The sequence below is a fragment of the Phocoena phocoena genome, chromosome X (assembly GCF_963924675.1).
Source record: "Phocoena phocoena chromosome X, mPhoPho1.1, whole genome shotgun sequence".
NCBI lineage: Eukaryota > Metazoa > Chordata > Mammalia > Artiodactyla > Phocoenidae > Phocoena > Phocoena phocoena.
The window spans coordinates 16212663-16233343 of NC_089240.1; the positions used below are offsets into that span (position 1 = coordinate 16212663).

The 20681-nt window shown below is 49.7% G+C and overlaps 1 protein-coding gene across 6 annotated transcripts in view; it reads right to left on the reverse strand.

Annotated features, from left to right (window-relative positions):
- Positions 1-20681, reverse strand: part of SH3KBP1 (SH3 domain containing kinase binding protein 1) — a 344495-nt gene that overhangs the window by 40076 nt on the left and 283738 nt on the right. For all 6 annotated transcript variants that reach the window (XM_065900876.1, XM_065900878.1, XM_065900877.1 and 3 more), the window contains 3 exons: positions 17817-17868; positions 15001-15081; positions 12287-12446 (listed from right to left, as the gene is read on the reverse strand). In XM_065900876.1, the coding sequence (XP_065756948.1) occupies positions 12287-12446; positions 15001-15081; positions 17817-17868 (293 nt within the window). The remainder of the gene's footprint in view (positions 1-12286; positions 12447-15000; positions 15082-17816; positions 17869-20681) is intronic.

The window sequence follows — 20681 nt, forward strand, 5'->3', positions numbered from 1 at the left end:
CCCCCACCACAGGTGCCTCTGTGATCCCCTGTGACCACACCTGGAACTCACCTGGGAACCACTGCGGGGGGCGGGGGGGGGGGGTGGAGTTACAAATCCTACACTGAGAGGTCCAGGTCATGAGGGATTCCCCCCACCCGAAGAAATAGGAAATAGCAGCTGTGAGTGACCGCTCCCCAGATTCTAAAGCGCCAGCCATATTCTGAAAGGTTGGGATCCTCCCATCTCTCTGAATAAGTCCTGATCCCTCATGCCAAGAGCAGACACAGGCTTTAGGCTGAAATTACCTTCTACACAGGGCCAGAAACAAGCCTATTTTGAAAACACAGTAGGTGTAGTTTAAAAAAGGTTCTGATCCTTCCAAGTAGGGAAGCTGCAGCTGGTGTTTTGACAGTGTTCAGACTGTGGGTGTGGAAGCATTTTACAATGTCTATTTGTAAATGCCTTTCACTGTATTTATAGACGTTTACAACAAAGCTAATGAATGTCAGTTCCGAAAAATAGCAGAAGTTCTGAAATTCTTCAAAGCACACGTTTGGAGCGGGTGACACCCAATGAGGCTGCAGCCCTCGATGGTCCCTGCTCTCCTCCAGTCTGCCCAACACATGGGTACCATTTTGGCAAAAAGGATGTTACTAAATTCAACAAAAGAGGAAAAAGCTCATACTTTTGTAGTTTACTAGCTCCTGCGAGGGCTTGTTTTTTTTTTTTATGGTGAGTTTCTATGCCCACAGCTGTTAAATAAAGGGAGAAAATAGAAGAAAGCAGGCACATCCCCATATAGCCAAAGATATTGGAACATGGTTGTCCTTACTCATCTCTGATTGTTAAATCAAAATAATGTTATTTTCTCGTATTTCTTCAGCAGGTTTGCTTATGGATATTTAAAAAACGTGACTTGGATAGGCAACTAGCAACTAAGAGTCTCCTTGCTTCTCTGGCCAGGGACCCTAAATCGCAGGGAACAGGTTGACCAGCCCAAGGACACCCAGCAGCAGTAAGTGGAACCGACAATCCCACAGAAGTAACAGCAGCACCTACGCTTTACTGACTGCCTGCCACAAGCCAGGCACTAGGATAAGCTCCTTCCGTGTACGATTCAATCGCCCCAACTGCCCCTTGAAGTAGCTACTCTGCATGGCACCCAGAGCCCCCTTCTGTGAAGGGCTGGTCGCCCCCGCCGGTGGAAATGCTGTTGGCCCCTCCAGGGACTACCTCAGCTGCAGAGAGCCTCCTTGGCCTTTCCAGCGTGGCCCACATTTCACCGTATAAAAGTCTCAGCCATCTCAGCCCAACATAAGACAACTCAGAGGGGCCATTTTAGCCCCAAAGCCCCCATGGACTTGGCCGAGGCTTTGGGGAGCCAGCATCACAACTTTTCTCCCTCTGCCCAAAGCGGCTTCCTTCTCCCTCCCCACAGGCACTGAACCCTACACAGGTCTCGCATACTAAAATTTGCTTCCTGGAGAAGCCCACCTGTGTGGCCCTTCTTTTCATTATATAGATCAGGAAACTCAGGCTCAGTGAGACGAAGTCACTTACTGACAAAAGGTCATAAAACTAGTTGAATGGTGGGATTCTGGATTTGAACCTACTAACTCTGCCTCCGGAGCCCAAGCTCTTGACCACTTCTCAAAGCTGCTTCACTCAGCCTCTTGGTCCTGGAGATGGTGAGTCACCGAGGATGCCAGACAGCCTGTGTCACCGCAGCTCACTGCCAGCTGGGTAAATCGCCTTTGCTCCCCGAGTTAAAAAGTACTACTAACAAACAAAAATCCCATACCCGACCCACCCAGGGGGGCCTGCTCCTTCCACTCAGACCTGAGACGTGAGATGGGGCATGTGAACAGTTGGAAATGTGGAAGATGTGCCATGTGCATCCCTTGAGAACATGAGCTCAGCCAGTGGCATGCCCCAATTTAGCCCAAGTTGGGACAGTTAAGCCAAGACATGTGGCCTGGAAAAGATGCTGAAGTGCACAGGAAGCCGAGGCAAGCAAACAAGTGAATAAATAAATGAACAGCAGCACTGACGGCAGCAACTAAAAACCACCAAAAAGACCCCACACGCTTCTGGAGGTGAGTGGGGGGTGAAGGGAAAAAGAGCGGACTGATTCCTAGCAAGCAAAAGATCTCAAGTCCAGATGATGAATCTTTTCTGCAGTCTCCGCTCCCTGCCCTCAGAAGGATCTATTACCATAATGTAAATGTCTGGGTTTTAAGGGCCTAAAAATTGTTATGGGGGCAAAAAAAAAAAAAAAGGTTGGGAAAGAAAGAAAAGGAAAAAGAGATAGAAAAGCCCCATCCCCTGTACACAGAAAACCACTGAGGTGCACCCTTTGAATCCTCCATTTTTCCCCAGCTTTCATCCCACCTGGGAGTTATCTACTCATAGGAACGATGACAGATGTGAAGTTTCTAGAGAAACGACTAGAGATACCCTCTCTTCTCTCTTGCTCCAACCCCTTGCTCCTGGTCCAATCAGGTGCTGAGGACGTGAGGTCAATGGAGATGAACGCTCCCTCCCTGCTTTCCTGGCTGCCCGCTCACAACATCTCAGACTCAGGCTCTGACTATTAAAACTGGGTATTTGTTTTTCTCTTTCTGACTTACTTCATTCTGTATAACAGACTCTAGGTCCACCCACCTCACTACAAATAACTCAATTTCATTTCTTTTTATGGCTGAGTAATATTCCATTGTATATATGTGCCACATCTTCTTTATCCATTCATCTGTCGATGGATACCATATGCTAACACATATATACGTAATCTAAAAAAAAAAAAGGTTCTGAGGAACCTAGGGGCAGGACAGGAATAAAGACTCACATGTAGAGAATGGACTTGAGGACACGGGGAGGGGCAAGGGTAAGCTGGGATGAAGTGAGAGAGTGGCATGGACATATATACACTACCAAATGTAAAACCGATAGCTAGTGGGAAGCAGCCGCATGGCACAGGGAGATCAGCTCCGTGCTTGGTGACCACCTAGAGGGGTGGGATAGGGAGGGTGGGAGGAGGGAGACACAAGAGGAAGGGGATGTGGGGATATATGTATACATAGAGCTGATTCACTTTGTGATACAGCAGCAACTAACACAACAATGTAAAGCAATTATACTCCAATAAAGATGTTAAAAAAAAACAACTGGGTAAAGATTACCTGGCTCAGGCCCCCATTTTATTACAGACGAGGGTCCTGGGCTCTAAGGCTGGGAGTTATGAGCCCAAGGCCACACAGCTAATTTGTAGCAAAGCTAAAACTGGATGGAAGCTTCTTGACGCCCAGCCCTGTATTTGCCCACCACACTTGGGGCGGTAATAATCAAAACGCACATGTTTGATGCTTCTAGAGATTTTTCTCTTGCAAATAAGCAACATTAAGAGGGCTCCGCCCATCTGTGGAGGGAGCAGAGATGAAGCCAGTCCTTCAGAAGCGTTCTGTGAGGGGCCGTTACTGCTCGGGGAGATTGAATCCTTCCCTCAGGAAAGGACAAAATTGCAGCAGCAATGAGCCCAGTTTCCTTTGCTCATCAGCGGGAGGGCAGGAGCAGCCTCGCTCCCCTTTCCCAGAAATGTGGATCCGAAGGCTCTGCTGCTCCCGTGGAGCCCCTACACACTCACCCCACGGCCTAAAATGTCCCAGGAATCACAGGCACTTTTTGACTACGAACTTCCCGTCTAAATGTGGGGCAGCCTGAGCAAGGCCAGGGGCGCAGGAAGCGGGAACCGGAGTGGTTTTCCTGGCAGCTCTCCCCTTGCACTGTGTCCTTGTTCGGATGAGCACAAACAGGCTGGGCTATTTATAGTTGGTGAAGACACGTTGGAAGGTGATGGGGCATTGCCCACTCAGTTCCCCTCCAAATTTCTGTTCTCTATGCAGACTCTGCAAGTGTGGGTGGCAACAGGCCTCTGTCTAGAGCCCATCCAAGGGCACAAGCCCCAAGCCCTTAAGGCCGAAGGACGATGACACCCGCAGCTCCCATCGGCAAACCCACAGCTGGGCCTCCCAGAGGGGCAAGGGGCTTTAGATGCTTGGAGGCGGGGATCTCATCAGCGCACAAGTCTGAGAAGAGTTTGTGGGGTGTCACCTGGAGGAAGAGTGTTCAAAAAAATAGCCCATGGGAAAAGCGTTATGTGAACCAATTAGTACCTGTGCCCGTGCAGGGCGTTAATATCCCCTACTGATTCCTCGCCTGCCTCTGGCCGTCACTGGCAGGAAGATCAATGTGGCTCAGTCCGAGCTGAGGCTAAGCCCATCACTACTGTTGTTGGAACTTGCTGCAGGGAATGAAATTTATTCTCGGTGAGGATGGAAAGACGTATGGAGAGAAAGTTATACATACAAGTGAAATGAGGCCAGCAAATAAGGTAGACATTTCTACAATGTGACAAGGTATTTTCCCCTGTGGGATTCCCATGCTCCATAAACCACCCACCCTTCCTCAGTGCCCAGCCTTCCCTGACGCTCTTGCGGCTCTGCTTCCACTCCCTAGAGACCTCTCGATGTGCGGTCTGAGGGCGTCCGTGTTTCCTCGCTCCCTCGGGGCTGCTGAGCATGACCTGTTTGTCACCACGTGGCAACTCCTCTCCCTACAAGGTCACCCACTGAGCTCTCTCAAGGGAGGAAAAAAGATTGGTTGAGGGCCTCACAAGGGCCAGGAGAAGAACTAGGTGCCCTAGGAGTGGCAACGGAAACTGAGACACAGAGAGGTGTGTACCTTGCCTGAAGCTACAGGGTAAGGAAGCAGAGGGGTGGGCTTTCCACACTGGTGGGCCTGGCTCCAAAGCCCAGTAAGCAGTGGGTGGGCAGGAGGCATGTCTCGCCTGGTTACTGTAGTTAACTACCACCCAGAAGAGGGCCTAGCCAAACGGAGGCACTTGATGAATTTCTGAAATAACGAATGACAGCACACACAGCACACACACAAACACGCACGCACACACAGAGCACACACATACACACTGGATCCATATCTAGCACCCAATTTCCACCTTTCCTCCATAGCTGAGTTTATCACAAGACAAGTCTACACGTGCTTGGTAGCCCACCTGTTCTTTCTTCAACTCAACCCTGAGTCTCTCTCTTACCCCCAACTATTGTATAGAAACCACTTGACTGGGATCACCAAGGGCCAGCTAGTGACCGAAGCCCCTTCAGTCTCCCCGGCTATCACTTTGGTGGAGGTTCTCATAGTGGGCTTGGCTAACCAGTGGCGGCAGCAGCCCTGGGAGCTTGCTAGAAACGCAAATTCTCAGGCCTGAACCCAGACCTCCTGAATCAGAAACTTGGAGAGCAGCGATCTGTGTTTTAACAAGACCGCAGGTGATGCCAACGTACACTCAAGCGTGAGACCCACTGGCCGGTAGCTGCTCCACCCTCCCTTCTCGTGGCTTCCACGGCCTTGCAGTCCACTCACCCTTTTCCACAGCTCCTCGTCCTTCCTCCGCCCTGTAAGTAATGGTTTTCCCCACTGTTGCCTGTACTCTCTCCTCTTCTTCTCTGTAATCTCCTGGAGTGATTATAGCCATTCCATGAGTGTAACTACCATCTGTGAGCCAACGACACCCACCTCTGTAATTTCTAGCCAAGGTCTCTCTCCTGAACTCTCCAAAGACATGTCTTGGTCCTGACTTGTAGAAAAGAAGGGAAACACTCAAACACCACATGCCACATCCCTAGGAATCTTTGAAAAGACATTTAGAATACTTGAGCAATCCAAACTCAAAATGATGGCCTGACCACCCAGGTACACATTCTATCTGCCTGCTTAGGGAACATTTGTGCACACTCTAGCTATCTTTCTTTCCCTTTTTTTTTAAAATTAAATGATTGATTAGCTTAGAGCTAATAAGAGCAAAGGTCTTTTTTAGTGCGTTCTTTTGGTGGGCATGGGGACCACACACCTCACAGAACCACCAGGACCTAGAAGTTTACTTTCTGCTAATTTGTATCCTGAGGGGCTTGAAGCAGCTGGGATGCCTATGTAAATCTAAAGAAAAATTAACTTCCGTGTGGGTAAGTTGGTCTCCAGAGAGACATCTGCCCTTCCCTAAGCACTTAGTTGATATTTGGCATATAAATGTTTACTTAATCTTTGCCTCAAGCTAAAATGTCTCAGGGCTCGTCACTAATCTCCCAGTGTTTCCCTGGTATCCAGGGCTCCCTCTTCATTACAAGGAAAAAATGTGCAATTCCACTGTTGCTCTCCCTGGATCGGTGTTCCAGTTCTCTCCATATAGCCTTCAGCCTTTCATGGGAAATGTACCTGGTGTGTTTAAGATTTAAAGCAATAGACCATCTGCAAGTGGCACAGGTCTGGGAAGCCACTAGGCCTCCTGCCCACAGCCTGGTGTCCAAGACCTAATTGCGAACCGTCTCACTGAGATTCCTCCTCTGACACAGGCTTCCACATCTGAAGTCAGTGGACAGTGCCCTCTGCGATGCTTGAGCCACAGTAAGCAACTCCATCCATCTGGAACCTCTTGACTTAATGACCTGCTACCGCCCTGACTATTGAAACTTTCTTATCATTGCCTGTCATCAACTCCCAGAACACCCCGACATCCACCTGGGAGGACACTGGCTTCGAGAACATCAGCCTCACCTCATTTCAGCTCTTGCCATCTTCCTGAGCCTATGAGAGCCATGTGGGCAATCCATCCCCTCCCTCCCCTGGTCCCTTCAGCCCTTACGACCTTCATTCATCCTCAGTCACCCACATTCAGGGCGCCTCCCTCTGTGGATATGTCCATCTTCAGACCCACTCTGCCTCTGAAATTGTGGGCACCAACCTCCCCTTCCTGACCAGCATCTCCGGTACTTCTGGCCATCGACTTTCCCCACTTCCTGCTTCCACTCCATCCCTGCTCAGCTCACCTCCTCCTACTCTTTTAGCTTTACTTCCTTCCTCTCAGTCCCAGAGCCCCTATCACTCAAGCCCCGCCTCCACCAGCCCCGCCCCTATCACTCAGGCCCCGCCTCCACCAGCCCTGCCCCTATCACTCAGGCCCCGCCTCCACCAGCCCTGCCCCTATCACTCAAGCCCCGCCTCCACCAGCCCCGCCCCATCACTCAGGCCCCGCCTCCACCAGCCCCGCCCCTATCGCTCAGGCCCCGCCTCCACCAGCCCCGCCCCTATCACTCAGGCCCCGCCCCTATCACTCAAGCCCCGCCTCCACCAGCCCCGCCCCTATCACTCAGGCCCCGCCTCCACCAGCCCCGCCCTATCACTCAGGCCCTGCCTCCACCAGCCCCGCCCCTATCACTCAAGCCCCGCCTCCACCAGCCCCGCCCCTATCACTCAGGCCCCACCTCCACCAGCCCCGCCCCTGACTACTACTCAAGCCCCACCTCCACCAGCCCTGCCCCTATCACTCAGGCCCCGCCTCCACCAGCCCCGCCCCCATCACTCAAGCCCCGCCTCCACCAGCCCCGCCCCTATCACTCAGGCCCCGCCTCCACCAGCCCCGCCCCTATCGCTCAGGCCCCGCCTCCACCAGCCCCGCCCCTATCACTCAGGCCCCACCTCCACCAGCCCCGCCCCTATCACTCAGGCCCCACCTCCACCAGCCCCGCCCCTATCACTCAGGCCCCGCCTCCACCAGCCCCGCCCCTGACTACTACTCAAGCCCCGCCTCCACCAGCCCCGCCCCTATCGCTCAGGCCCCGCCTCCACCAGCCCCGCCCCTATCACTCAGGCCCCGCCTCCACCAGCCCCGCCCCTATCACTCAAGCCCCGCCTCCGCCAGCCACGCCCCTATCACTCAAGCCCCGCCTCCACCAGCCCCGCCCCTATCACTCAGGCCCTGCCGCCACCAGCCCCGCCCCTATCACCCAGGCCCCGCCTCCACCAGCCCCGCCCCTATCACTCAAGCCCCGCCCCCACCAGCCCCGCCCCTATCACTCAGGCCCCGCCTCCACCAGCCCCGCCCCTGACTATCAAGCCCCGCCTCCACCAGCCCCACTCCTATCACTCAAGCCCCGCCTCCACCAGCCCCGCCCATCCCCACCCTGCCAGTTGCCTGCCCCTCCACTCAGAGCGCTGGCTGCTCTGTACTGCAGCGGACAACAGGCACGGCTCCCTGGCAATTTGGGCCAAAGGTCCTGCTCCCACTTGCCCGCTCTTTGGGAAGAAAATGAGATTATTTACAACTTGGGTGTCCATGTTTGGGAATATTAACAAACCTGTTCTGGTCTCTTCAGCCTGCTTCTACCTCTTTCCCCATCGGGTTTATTTTCTTTTGAAGGCACACACCTGCTCTGCCCCTCAGGTTTCTGGCTCGCTGCCTCCAGCTGCATGCAAACTGCTAGGGCTCAGGACAGCCTGCTTCTTTCCAGCTTTTCCTTGGATTTTTTTTTCTTTTGGACCCTTCTCCCAAGTTTCAGGGCCTCTTCTCATGGGGGTTTCTGACCCCATCTTTATTAAATCGATAATGCACATTATGAGACATATAACGTCACATGTCAGTGTGTGTGTATACAACACACACACACAAAAGTTTAGGTATATTCTGTCATTTGAAATATCTTTATGATCAAATATCAAAACAAGTGAGTAGGCGCTATACTTTTGAGACTCCACTTTCGCAAGTGTGAAGATAGCGGTAGACAGAATGCTCTTTGTACCATGACTACCTTAGTTATATGGTGGGCTGGACGAGACCAGCAGACGCTGTCTTTATGCTGTGAGATAATAACTGATGCATCCCCAAAGCACAGACTTTCAAACAAAGGCACTTATGACCTAGGGGAATCTCCTATCATCATTCAATTTTTAAATCAACTCTGGTACTAAATTTTTTTGGAAAAAGTCTCTTTCTTTCTGTTAAATTTCTACCTACATTTTCTATCTGGAAGTAAGTATGTTAACGGCATGCTGCTACTTGCTCAGATGGACACAAAATCGCTCAGGTGTCCTAGTTCCTTTTGACATGATTCCTGAAGACCAGAATCTATAATGGCCGAGCCCCACCGTTACTAAGATCCAGAGCAGTGCCTGGCACACAGTAGTCCCTCAATCCATTTCTGTTAAGTAAATGCATCTAAAAATGACTCCCCTCTTCCTAAACTTAGGTATTCCTTTTTCTAAAAGATGCTAGTCCCCGTTTAAATAGAAAGAAATTGATCTCTTCTGGAAGCCACATTTGGCAGCGAGCTTTCTGGCTGGTGAGAGGAAGCTTGAGCCCAGACATTGCAGCTGGAGCGGCAATGCCTCATGCCTCATTCCCAGTAAGAACAGCAAACGGTGACCGTGTGTCCATGTGTTCAAACATCTGTCTATCCATCCGCCCAGCTACCCATCCAGTCAGGTAAATCCTGGCGAGGATTTGGGTTTGCACAGCAGACAATACCCCTTCTTGGAGGACTACCGACACAAAACTGTTTGACTGTTAACATTCCTACCTGAACTACCTTGGCGGAACAAAGCAAGTTCATAAACCAGCATACAGGTTGGTTGTCCGATGAAACTGCTTAGCAAAAAATATGAAGTGCATGAGATACTGAGAAACAGCAAGCCCTTCTTCGATCTTCTTAAATTTTTTTATGTTGAAATCCATGGCACACTAGGTGACTTAGAACATAAGACGCACATGCTACAGAGCTTGCACAGGGGCTGGGAAGGATGACAGGAGAGCAAAAGTGAACAAAATGTAAGCACTGGAACCTCCCCCCCTTCTTAGGAACCATGGCATTCAACAAGTGTATTAAATGAGCCACTACCATATGCTCAACCCCGTAAACCATGTGGAGATGACAAAACACACTCTTGATCTGCTTTAAATCTGGTAAAGGAGTCCGGGGGTGTGAGCATCCCAAGTGGCAGAGCATGGGGCCCCGCACCAGGCTAAACACGGGGTGTCAGGCGTTTGGAGGAGAGAGCAATCGTGAGAGTTAAGGGAAGGCTTCCAGAAGAGGGGCGTGCTAACTGGGCACTTAAGTCGGGGAGCACTAACGGATGCATGAGAGGCAGCCAGGGAAGGAGGGTGGCACTGTCAAAAACCTGATTCTCACAGCGTGGATGTGGACCGGCATCATCGATTCCCAGACCTGCTGGATCAACGACCGTGGGGGTGGGACCCCGCAATGTGTTTGAACATGATCTCCAGGTGACGCCGATGCACGCTCAAGTTTAAGAACCACCAAGTTAGAGCTGGCACCATCCTCCCTTCAACTGGCTGTGCAAGCGGTCAGAGAAGGTACCGGCTCCTCAAATGCTCCCAGCCTTGCCCGGGGCTGCCACTTCCAGGGATTGGCAGGAAGGAAACGTGGGGCTTGCCTCTCACTCCCTCCTTTCTGCAAACCAGTGCCCTGGGAGCTTGGGAGGTCGGGGACTGCCCACCCTCTCCCAGGCCGCTCAGATGCCACACACAATGTAAAGAACAGTTATGCTTCCCACTGGCTTCTGTACAAACCCCTCTCACGCATCTTCCTCGGTGGCTCATTCTTCTGATCCACAGCTGGATCTTGGGGGGACTGGAGGTGGGGAAGGGCTCAGCAGAGGCGGGAGGAAAATGGGGCTTCTGTGAGCCCAGAGGGTCGGAGGTTATCATTCATTCCCCGCTCCCGTGCAGGTCTAATCGATGGCTCGCAAGGCCTGCACCTATCTCCTAACGAGATGGCTGAGAGCAGCCTTTGAAGGCGCAGAAGCCATTGGAACCGCACTTCGCTTCGGATCGGATCATTAGAGCAGCAGGAATATTCTGGAAATCGTTACTGACTTCATCGAAATGCCTGTGGTCCCTGGAAGACTATAAGAATTTGGCAGAGCGTGGCTTCTGCTCTCCTTTCACCCACCACAAAGCGATGTACGACCCCTGCTGCTCCCTCCTCCCTGTTTGTGGAGCTCGTGTTCTCTTTGGAAGCACTTAGGTTTACATAAACTTTTCCTTCTGAAGTGCGAGCTCTGGGCCGACCACGCTACTGAAGTGGCCCTTGCTAAGGTCACTGGGGCTGGCAAGCGGCCTCATCGTGCGCATGTCCGTCAGCAGAAGAGGACACAACACGTAGGGGCCTGACCCACTCAACAGTGGCCCTGGTCCCGTTAGTTTCCCCTGGGGCCATCATAGGGGAGCAGTTGTTTGACTGGATCTGGGGGGACACCTGCCGAATGACACAAGTGAGCCAGCCACTCCTCCAATGGGCTCACATACCTGAGAAAATTTTGTGTTATGTGTATTTTACCACGATTTAAAATTTTTTCTAAAATGTACATGAGCTATTTTTGTTTCACTCCAGTATACCCAGTTTGATACACAATCATAAATAAGACAGTGAAAGTAAAGTTGATTTACAGGCCCGAGGCTACATACTCGGAAATTATATCCTTCCATCCTTTTAGATGCATTCCACGCTCATCCACAATGTACAGACAGGGAAGGTGAGGAGAGAGGGGCAGTGACCTGCTGGGGCTCCCACTCCTACTATGACGTGAGCCTGGAAGCCTGCCTGACTCTAGCACGAGGACATTGAAGCCCCATAAGATTCTCACCATGCAAACTTAGCTCAGAAGAACAAAAATTTGGTGAGTGACTGTGTGTTTACAGGTCCATGTAAAGACCTCTAGGCCACCGACTTGCTCCAGTATATTACATCAACACGTATAATATGCATGTAACGGTAGAAAGTTCCAGCAATGAACTTGTGGAGAGAACGTGACACTTCCTTGTCCTTTGTGGTGGGCATCTCAGGTCTGGAAGGCACAATGTCCAACTCTGATTCCGTATCACTAACACAGGTGTCCAGCCAGCCAGTGAACAAATTTGAGTTTTGCCAGGCCCGTCTCGGAACTCGTGCCTGAACGAAGCATGCCCCTTGCCTTTGAGGGTCTCATAGTTCGTGGACATGGACACTAAGACAACATTTGCCAGACTGGGTCCTGGGTCCCACAATAGGGCTGCACAGGCAAGAGCAGAGGGAGCCTGGGAGTGTGGAGGGGGCCATCCCAGAGCAGGGAGAGGGCCAGGAGATGGAGCTGCCAGTGAGACGCACGCACCCAAGCCAGCAGGACATCCGGAGCGAAGGCGGGCATGCCACCTGCACTTCCTGTTGGAAGGGCAGCTGGCCTTGCTCTAAGGAAGCACAGGGGGAAATCCCCACGCGTGAGCAGGGCCTAGATGCCAGGACCTGGATTCTCATCTCTAATCCTGAAACCCACGCTGCGGTCCCCAGCCTCACACCCGCTTCTGCCTGAGCATGGGAGCAAGGACCCAGGTGGCTGGAGTCCAGCGTCCTGCGGCTGCCCTGCCCCCGCCCCCGCCCCAGCGTCAAGAGCGGAGCAGTACCTGGTATGGGTCAGGGGACCCGCTGGTCGCTCCGGCCTCCTCGGGGGCAGCGCACCTGGTCTGCTGAGAGAATTGGTCTTGGGTGGCCGCGGCTTTTTGGGCGGTATGGCAGGAACAGAAGGCTTCTGTAAATCCAGTTTTGGCTCTCTCTCTGGTCTTTCTTTAAGTCATTGTTTAAAGAAGCATAAAGAAGACAGATAGAACTAGTGTAAGTGACAGTACTGAAGACTGCTTGTTTTCTGCTTAAAAAAATCACTGATGCTGTTTGTCAAGGTCAGGATGGAAGGCGAAGAGCATCATCTATTCTTGGTCAAGTTAGAAAAAGACCTATGGGCCCTTCCGGCCATTGACCGCCCTTGGAAAACTCCTACTCATACTTCATGGGGCCTACTCACATTTAGCCTGGCTGAAATGTGACACGGTCATGTTCCCTTCTCAACGGCTGGACCCACCCTCAGAGGCAGACTTTCCTACTCCCTCTCCTGAGCTGCGAAGGACAGCCCCTTATAAACAGGCTCCACTTGAGTACTCTCTGGGCGTCTGCATGCTTGGCATGGCCTGCAGGCAGTCGGCCCCCACGGGCAGGGCCCACGTCTGGCCATCTCTCTAGAACCCGCATGGTGCCTGGCACTGAGCAGGTGCTCGGTAAATGGCTGATGGGTTCGGTCAATGAACAGCGGGACCTGTTGGGTGTGCAGAGGAAAGAGGCCTGACATCTCCCAGGTCAGCCTGTGTAAAGCACCAGGAGCCAACAATTAGTTCTGGATTCTTTCTGTGCACAGTTTCACCTTGGAAGGTAAACTGGGACTTCACAGGTATTTGGTTTCTGAGGGTTTTGGGTGTCGGAGCTATTAGAAAGAAGTTAAAGCCAGATCTGGTGCCAAACTGGGCAGTGCTTGGTGGCAGCTTCATGTTTTATGTCCCCATGTTTCTCTGTAAAGGTAGAGCTTCAGAGAGCTGCCCACTGGAGGACAGGCAGCATCCCTGTGCTCACCTGGAAGCTGGAACTGTGAACACGTTTTACTTGCAAACACAAACTCACGTCGTTTGGGTGACCAGGCAGATTGGCAAAGCTTTAAAAAGCCCATCAGGTATTGTACAGACATCACTGCTCATCCCCACAATATTTCAATAAGGGAACCTGCTGCATCCAGGAATGCTGGGAACGCTTTTACTGGTCCGCAGGGACCAGAGGAGGCACCAGAGGAGGAAGGGCTCCGCTAAAATACAAAGGAGGGGGGATTCCTCCTGCCTCCTGGGATGGACGGGAGCTCCAGCAGCCTGCAGAACAAATGGGAGCGAGGGTTCGTGCCCACCTACTAGGGAGGACAAGCCTCAAGGTGGGGCTGGTTTGCTGTCTTCCCTGCTGCTTCTGACCAGGGCTTCTGTCTCCTGGCCCACTGCGGCACAGAACAAGGCATCACGGGAGGGGAAGGAAGCAGAAGTGTGTGGCCACTTGGCCAACCAACTAGGGTGGTTGTTCACACGTAAGCCGAGTACATATGCTAGTCACCGTGGAACAGAGCAGGCAGTGTCCTCATCACAGAGCCTGGCTATGAGCCCCAAACCAGCCATGTGTCTTCCGTGAGGACAGAGGTGGTGTTTGGTTATGTCACAACACGCACACTTTTATCAAAGAACTATTTGTATGGTACACACTCAATAGCTATTTTTTCATTGATCTGTGACGCAGACCTGGCCTTCACAATGAGCTTCCACAACTCAAGTTTTAACTGTTCACCGTGAAAGAAAGAGGTGTAACTTCCTAAGAACTCGCAATGTTGGCAAAACTTCTGGCAGGCTGATATAAAATATTAAATTTCACAATAAAATTTCAAGAGACCACCCAGGAGCGTCTCCAAATAATTACATTCATTAATTCGGCATTTCTCTTGTGACTTACAAATAACTGCTTTTTAAAATGGAATTTGCTCTGCCTCCTGTTCACAGTAATAACGTAACGCTTTCCCCGTAAAAATGTGTGATCAGTCAAATCTTAGACACCTAATAAAATGAGTCCTTCCACAGCATGCAGATTTCTTTGGGAGGGACACGCAGACCATAGGAGTCAAACACATTCATAAAACTGACTGTGTGATCCAGGTTACGGTACTTCCCTGAAAATGACATTTTTGACCCCGTTAAGGGGACTGTGGGCACTGGGCTGCTTCTCCCAGTTTTGCCATGCCACCCCCTCCCTCAACAGTCCTGACCGAGGACATGTGTCTGCAATATAGTAGCCAGCGTCAAAGGCCCAGCAGTGACTGACAGCTTTCATTGGTCTGGATGGGAATTTCTCTAAGCCACGCCCACCCATCGGCAGTTAATGAGCACCTGGGGCACTAGGCTAGCTGGGAACCGTGGCCGGTACGGCGGGGCCCTCTAGGAACTTACAGTTGGCATGCGGGCTTCAGGATGCCGCTGGTGTGGGGAGGGCGGTGATGGCAGGAAGACTGGGATGGAAGAGCCCCAGTGTGTTAAGTGACTAGGCTGGTTGTTTTTCATTTGATGAGAAATGCCAGCCCAAAGAAGCACCACATAACCCTCTCTCCTATTTCTTTAGAAACAGGAAATTTAAAAGCAATCAAAACAAAACCATAATCACCATATTCCCAAGAAAAAGCAAATTCTGTGGGTAATAGGGACCTAGCCCTGTGACAGACAGCTCTGTCTCTTGCCGTTCTAGAAGTGCCAACGAAGACCTGATCTCATACCTTTTTCTTCTGTTCTATTTGGAAGCGTTTCTGGCCTTTCAGGAGGTATCTTTTTAATTTCATGTTTTCTTTCAGTGGTACCTGGCGGGGAAAGGATGGCAACGATTAGGAAATGTTTCCCCCATCCATTTATTAGATGCACTAGCGTTTTAAATATTTATCAGGTACAGCAAAGTCAATAGGTTTTTTTCTTTCCTAAGCTGAGTGCTGGTGTTATCTGGCAAACACAAGCTGCTTAGAAATGGAGCAGAAGCCATTTTTGGCATATGTCATTAAGTTTGCCTGCCTATGCATCCTTCATTTACAAGAACACCACTATTATTTAGTGATATTTAAATCTGACTTCCTTATGCATCAAAGTAGTCACAGGAGACCACTTGGTGAGGGTGGGGAATGTATATAAATAAATAAACAAATCCACGGGCATAAGAAGATTGCTGTTTTATGCCACCAAATTTGGAGTGGTTTGTTACGCAGCAATAGTAACTAGAACGTGTATTTTTCTTAAATTGAAGTTTAGTTGACTTACAGTATTATATTAGTTTCAGGTGTACAACACAGTGATTCAATATTTTTATACATTACACACCATACAAAGTTATTAAAATATTATTGACTATGGGCTTCCCTGGTGGCTCAGTGGTTGAGAGTCCGCCTGCCGATGCAGGGGACACGGGTTCGTGCCCCGGTCCGGGAAGATCCCACATGCCGTGGAGTGGCTGGGCCCGTGAGCCATGGCCGCTGAGCCTGCGCGTCCGGAGCCTGTGCTCCGCAACAGGAGAGGCCACAACAGTGAGAGGCCCGCGTACCGCAAACAAACAAACAAAAAATATATATATATATATATATATATATATATATATATATGTATATATATTATTGACTATATTCCCCATGCTGTACATTACATCCCTGTGACTTATTTATTTTATAACTGGTAGTTTGTTACCTCTTAAACACATGTTTAAGTGGAGGGATGTACAGAGAAGATACTGTGGTTCTCCCTAGGTCCTTTGCATCTGAATCCCTCAGGTATTACATTTTCCCAAATGTGCCAATTCACCCTTCCTCTTTACACGCCTGGACCACAGCTGCTTCCCGCACCAGGGAACTTCATCAGTGTCAGCGGCCTCAGGTCCGTAAGAGTACTTGGAAAATAGCTAAAGCATGAAACGCATCACAAGTACTCCTCTGATTTATGGACTTGGTTGAGTGCTTGACAAACTCCTTATATGACCAACCCTATGGATGTGTGCTTGGTACTAAAATCTCAATTACACAGCACCAGAAGCCAAAAGAACTTAAAATAAAATCCACTGAACACACACTTCACCTTAACTCTTTAATGACTCACTACAAGTTAAACACTGTATCTGATTTCTATCAATTCTGTATCTGATTTTTTTCGTCAAATAACCAAACACAAGGAAAACAGGAATATCTACCTCCCCATTACAAAGCAGTTCCCAAGATTATACAGCAGGATAAACGAGCAGTAGTAGTAATCTAGGAAGATTAAATGCCATCATGCTTTGCCCCGAGAGATCCAGCACAACCTTTTCAAATTGTCTTAAAAGGATAAGAATTTGCCTACCATGCTACACTCTGGTCTCCTAACGCTAATGAAGAATTTCAGTACCATTCCTAGAGACACAGGAGGAACTGACGGTCCTACTACCATGAAGAATCCAACCCTAGTTACATCCTAGGCCACCTGGGCCTGGGACCACTCAACTCGCCTCCTTGGTCTCTAACCTGTCACCAAGGCTTCTATGGAAAAGGATCTTCAGCAAAAAAGAAAATCAATAGTCTGTTTTAATTTCAGCAAAATAAAATATTTATCCAGCCAGAACCACTAGGTGGCAAAATTAAACTGCTCAACAGAAACAAGGATGGGGGCTGAGCAGGAGGTGTAATTAACATCCCATTTGGGGGCTTAATCTCTGTAATTCTCAACTATGCTGAGGGGAATGGGAAAGGAATGTGAGGTCAGGCTGACTTTTTCCCCCCAACTTGGTGGGCCAAAAGAACGGGAAAAAATCACTCCTAATAAATCTGCTGAATAAACCAATCTGGAAATGTATTCATACTTTAAATGCTACAGAAATAGCATAATTATGCATGTGTAGAATTAAAAATACCCCTACTCTTCTTCAGTTTTAGTTGTTAATTTTTTAGAATGCCACTTAACTAGTTATTCACGGAGGAGTTTCTCCCTAAAATCTGTTTTAACAATGATAAAGCGGAGTTCTATTGGGAACTAGGAATGCTCATCTTTATGTATGAGACGCCAGTGTACAATGAGTTACCAAGTGTCCAACGACATCAAGTCTTCCTATAGGATTCAACCTTAACATGTGAGCCACACAGAAAAAGTGAATTAATTGGATTCTTTTCCAGAATAGAAGAGCATCATGAGGGAGGGAAAGTATTGCTAGAAAAACATTTTTTGTTGCTTGGGGCAAGTGAAGTAAGTACAAATTTTGGTTAACCACCCGGGACAGAAATTGAAAATTCAGCACTGCTATACATGCCCAGTGAAGCTGTGACCCACGGGAAGCAGCTCTCCCCAGGCTGACCCTCGATGGGCAGGCACAGGCAAAGCAGACAACCAGTTCCTCTCTCCACAAAAGGGGTTTATTTAAAAAATAAAAATAAAAACAAAGCAAACAAAACTGGTTTATTCCGAAACAAAGTCTTTCTGGTCATTCTCTTTGGGAGGCTGTATCAGGGATACATTTTAATGATATGTTTCTTTGTTAGGGAAAACAGTAAGAGAAAGACAGTGTGTTGACGGGAAGCGAAAGGTATATTACCTGCCCCTTGCTTGATGACGGGAGCCGATGGAGGAGGTGGCTTCTTGGGTCTCTGAAAAATTAATCAAAATGATACCACATGAGATTGTTGGCAGGCCTGGCCTCTCACATAAGGACCACAGACAGTGTTTTCTAGATGTAGTTTGGACAGTCCAGAGAAGCTCTCCAAAAAAATTGAGCAATTCTCTCTCCAGGGATGTCAGGTTTTGGCACCTTTAAACAGGCACTAAAATAAATCCAGTCTGCAAAACAAAGCTCTGATGGACAAACGAAACACCATTTCCCCCTTTCTAAATTTGTAACAGCCTTCTGGAAAAGCGCGGCTCAGCAAAAATGGCCTGAAACCAGCAAGCACAATGGTACTCCTACGCTGAAACCGCATTTGCAATTAAGATTTAATCTGCTGAATAACCAAGCGATTCAGAAAGAGTCACTGGGATGGCTCGAAATTAGATCCGCTCTGGATGTGGGACCTGCAACAAAATGCAGGCTGAGGGGCCCCTGTGGCTGGGGAGGGTTCTAAGCTTTCTTCCCCTTTTCACCCCAAGGCTGGTAGGCCATTTGTGAGGTTCCCCCACAGACCAGTCATACCCTGGAAACTGGAATGGAGTTTCTTTGCATATCAGCCACTATTTGTTTTTCTCTCACACCCTATCATTCTGGAGGGAATGAGGCAGCAATGCAATCAATGGCATCTCCTTGCTCACCCAGGATTCGCTGTAGGTGGGAGACAGGCTGGACTTGGCAAGTGTCCTAGGGCCGAGAGTCCAGCCAGGGCACAGTTCTTGGGCACCATTCTTGCACAGGGGAAAAGGGGACCAAAGGCAAGGAGAGAAACATCTCATCATCAACATCATTAAGGAAAGTTGGAAATGGGGAGGGTTTGAGCATATGATCCATGTTGCTGCTGACCCCTGTCCTGACCCTCTCTGGGTATCATATACTTGTGACTTTAAAAAAGCTCCATGGACTCTCTTCTGCATGCTGAAAAAGTACTGATGTGACCAGCAAAAGCACCCGACCATCCTCAGCCCGACCCACCAGTGCCTCCCGGTGCCTGATGCAGTACCAGGACACAGGAAGAAATGGTTTTAAGTAAAACCCACAGAATACGAGACCCACAGAGAACTGTCTCAGGGAGCATCACAGCACGTAGGCTCTGGACCTGACATTTCGACTCTGCTCTTTACTAGTTGGGTGATTTGGCCAAGTGACCCCAAGTAAGAGTATAATATGGTGGGCAAGAGGCGGGGATTCAGAATGTGGCTGCCGTTACACATCCTGGCTCAGGTTTTAGCCGTGGACCCTGGGCAAGTGACCTCACCTAGACGAAATTTCTCATCTGTAAAACAATAATATTACTTCCGTCTTAGGAGGAGGCGGTTTCACAGAGGGAGTCAGTAAGCACTGCCTTGCCCAATCCTCGTGACAACTCTATAAGGAGTGATATTATTATGCCCATTTTGCAGATGAAATAATTGAGGCTTCAAGAGATGAAGTCATTTCCCCAAGTCACCAGGCTAGTAAACGGGGCAGGGGGCCAAGAGTCCAGTCCAGGGCTATCTGCCCCACAGGAATGCTCTTAACCACTGTGAAGGGGCCATCCTGCCAGAGGGCATCCACAAGACAAACCATCTCACGGCCATAAACCACACAGAGTTTACAAAAGCACAAGAAACTGTAGTATGTCAACATTAAGGGGGAAAAAAAGGGGTATTGAATTGCAGCTCCAGTATGAGCTCAACCATGTTACAATAGATTCAGAAAGGGAAAAAGACTGGAAAGAAAGAAATTTATAGGGCTGATCTCTTGTAGGATTATGAGTGCATATGTGTTTCCTTCTTAATATTTTTCTGTACTGTCTATATGCATCCAAACTTCATTATAAAAAAAAAGAAAGAAGGACGCTCCAAGGGCCACCTCCGCATGGGTACAGGCCCTCCACCCAGAGCTTACGACTCTTCCCCTGTTGCCAGTCCCTTCCAGCTCTCTACCCTGACTCCTTTTTCCTTCCTCTCTTCTCTGTCTTTGTAGAAATTAGACTGGGGGCAGATCTGTGTTTACCTAATGAAGTTGAAACTCTGCCAATTAACCTTCCTTTACCTCTGGATCAGAGTAATTTCTTATGCAGGAAACTGCCAACACCCCGTGGCCTAATTCTTCCCAGCTCAGCCCCAGCAATGCCCACCCCCTGGACGGCTTCCTCACTCTCAGTTGTTGGAACATTTTTCTAACCAATTTCACATGAGCCTCCTCTTACTGAGGCCGCTCCCCCAGCGACCTTGCCTCAAACCACAAGGCCTCAAATAAAAAAAGACAACTACAAGTCATCATATTTTCCAAGATTACTGTGCAGGGAAGAAAAAACCCTTAGTGTTGTGTCAGATTTGGCATGTAATACACGAAATGCAACAGGGCAGGGCGGAGGGGCACCGAGAGAGGGGACGGGAAGTATTGTGCTCCCCAACAGCGTGTGGAGAGCGTGGTCATGCCAAGTGCCTGCTCGGAGGGCGGAGGAAGCAGGCAGGGGTGTGAGGCTGTGTCGGGAGCCCTAGCAGCTGCGGAGGCAGGTGGGGCAGTTTGGAAAGGAAGCAGCGGTTTGTGAGCTGCCTGGCTAGCATTCACCAGGCCTGATCAACGCTGGCCAGGTGCCTGCTTTGCTTAGTAGCAGAGGAGGTTTACAAGTTGTCCTGCTTGTTGTTGTTTTTTTTTTCCTTGACTGACTTTGGCCCTGATTCCATCAAACTTAGCCTTCCTGCCTCCTTGGATGAGAAATGATGCCACATTTTTCAAAGCAGATGTCTTTTAAGGTAATTTGGAACAAAAACCAGGGTCAGGGTTCCCTGTAGCTCTAGGCCACTCCAC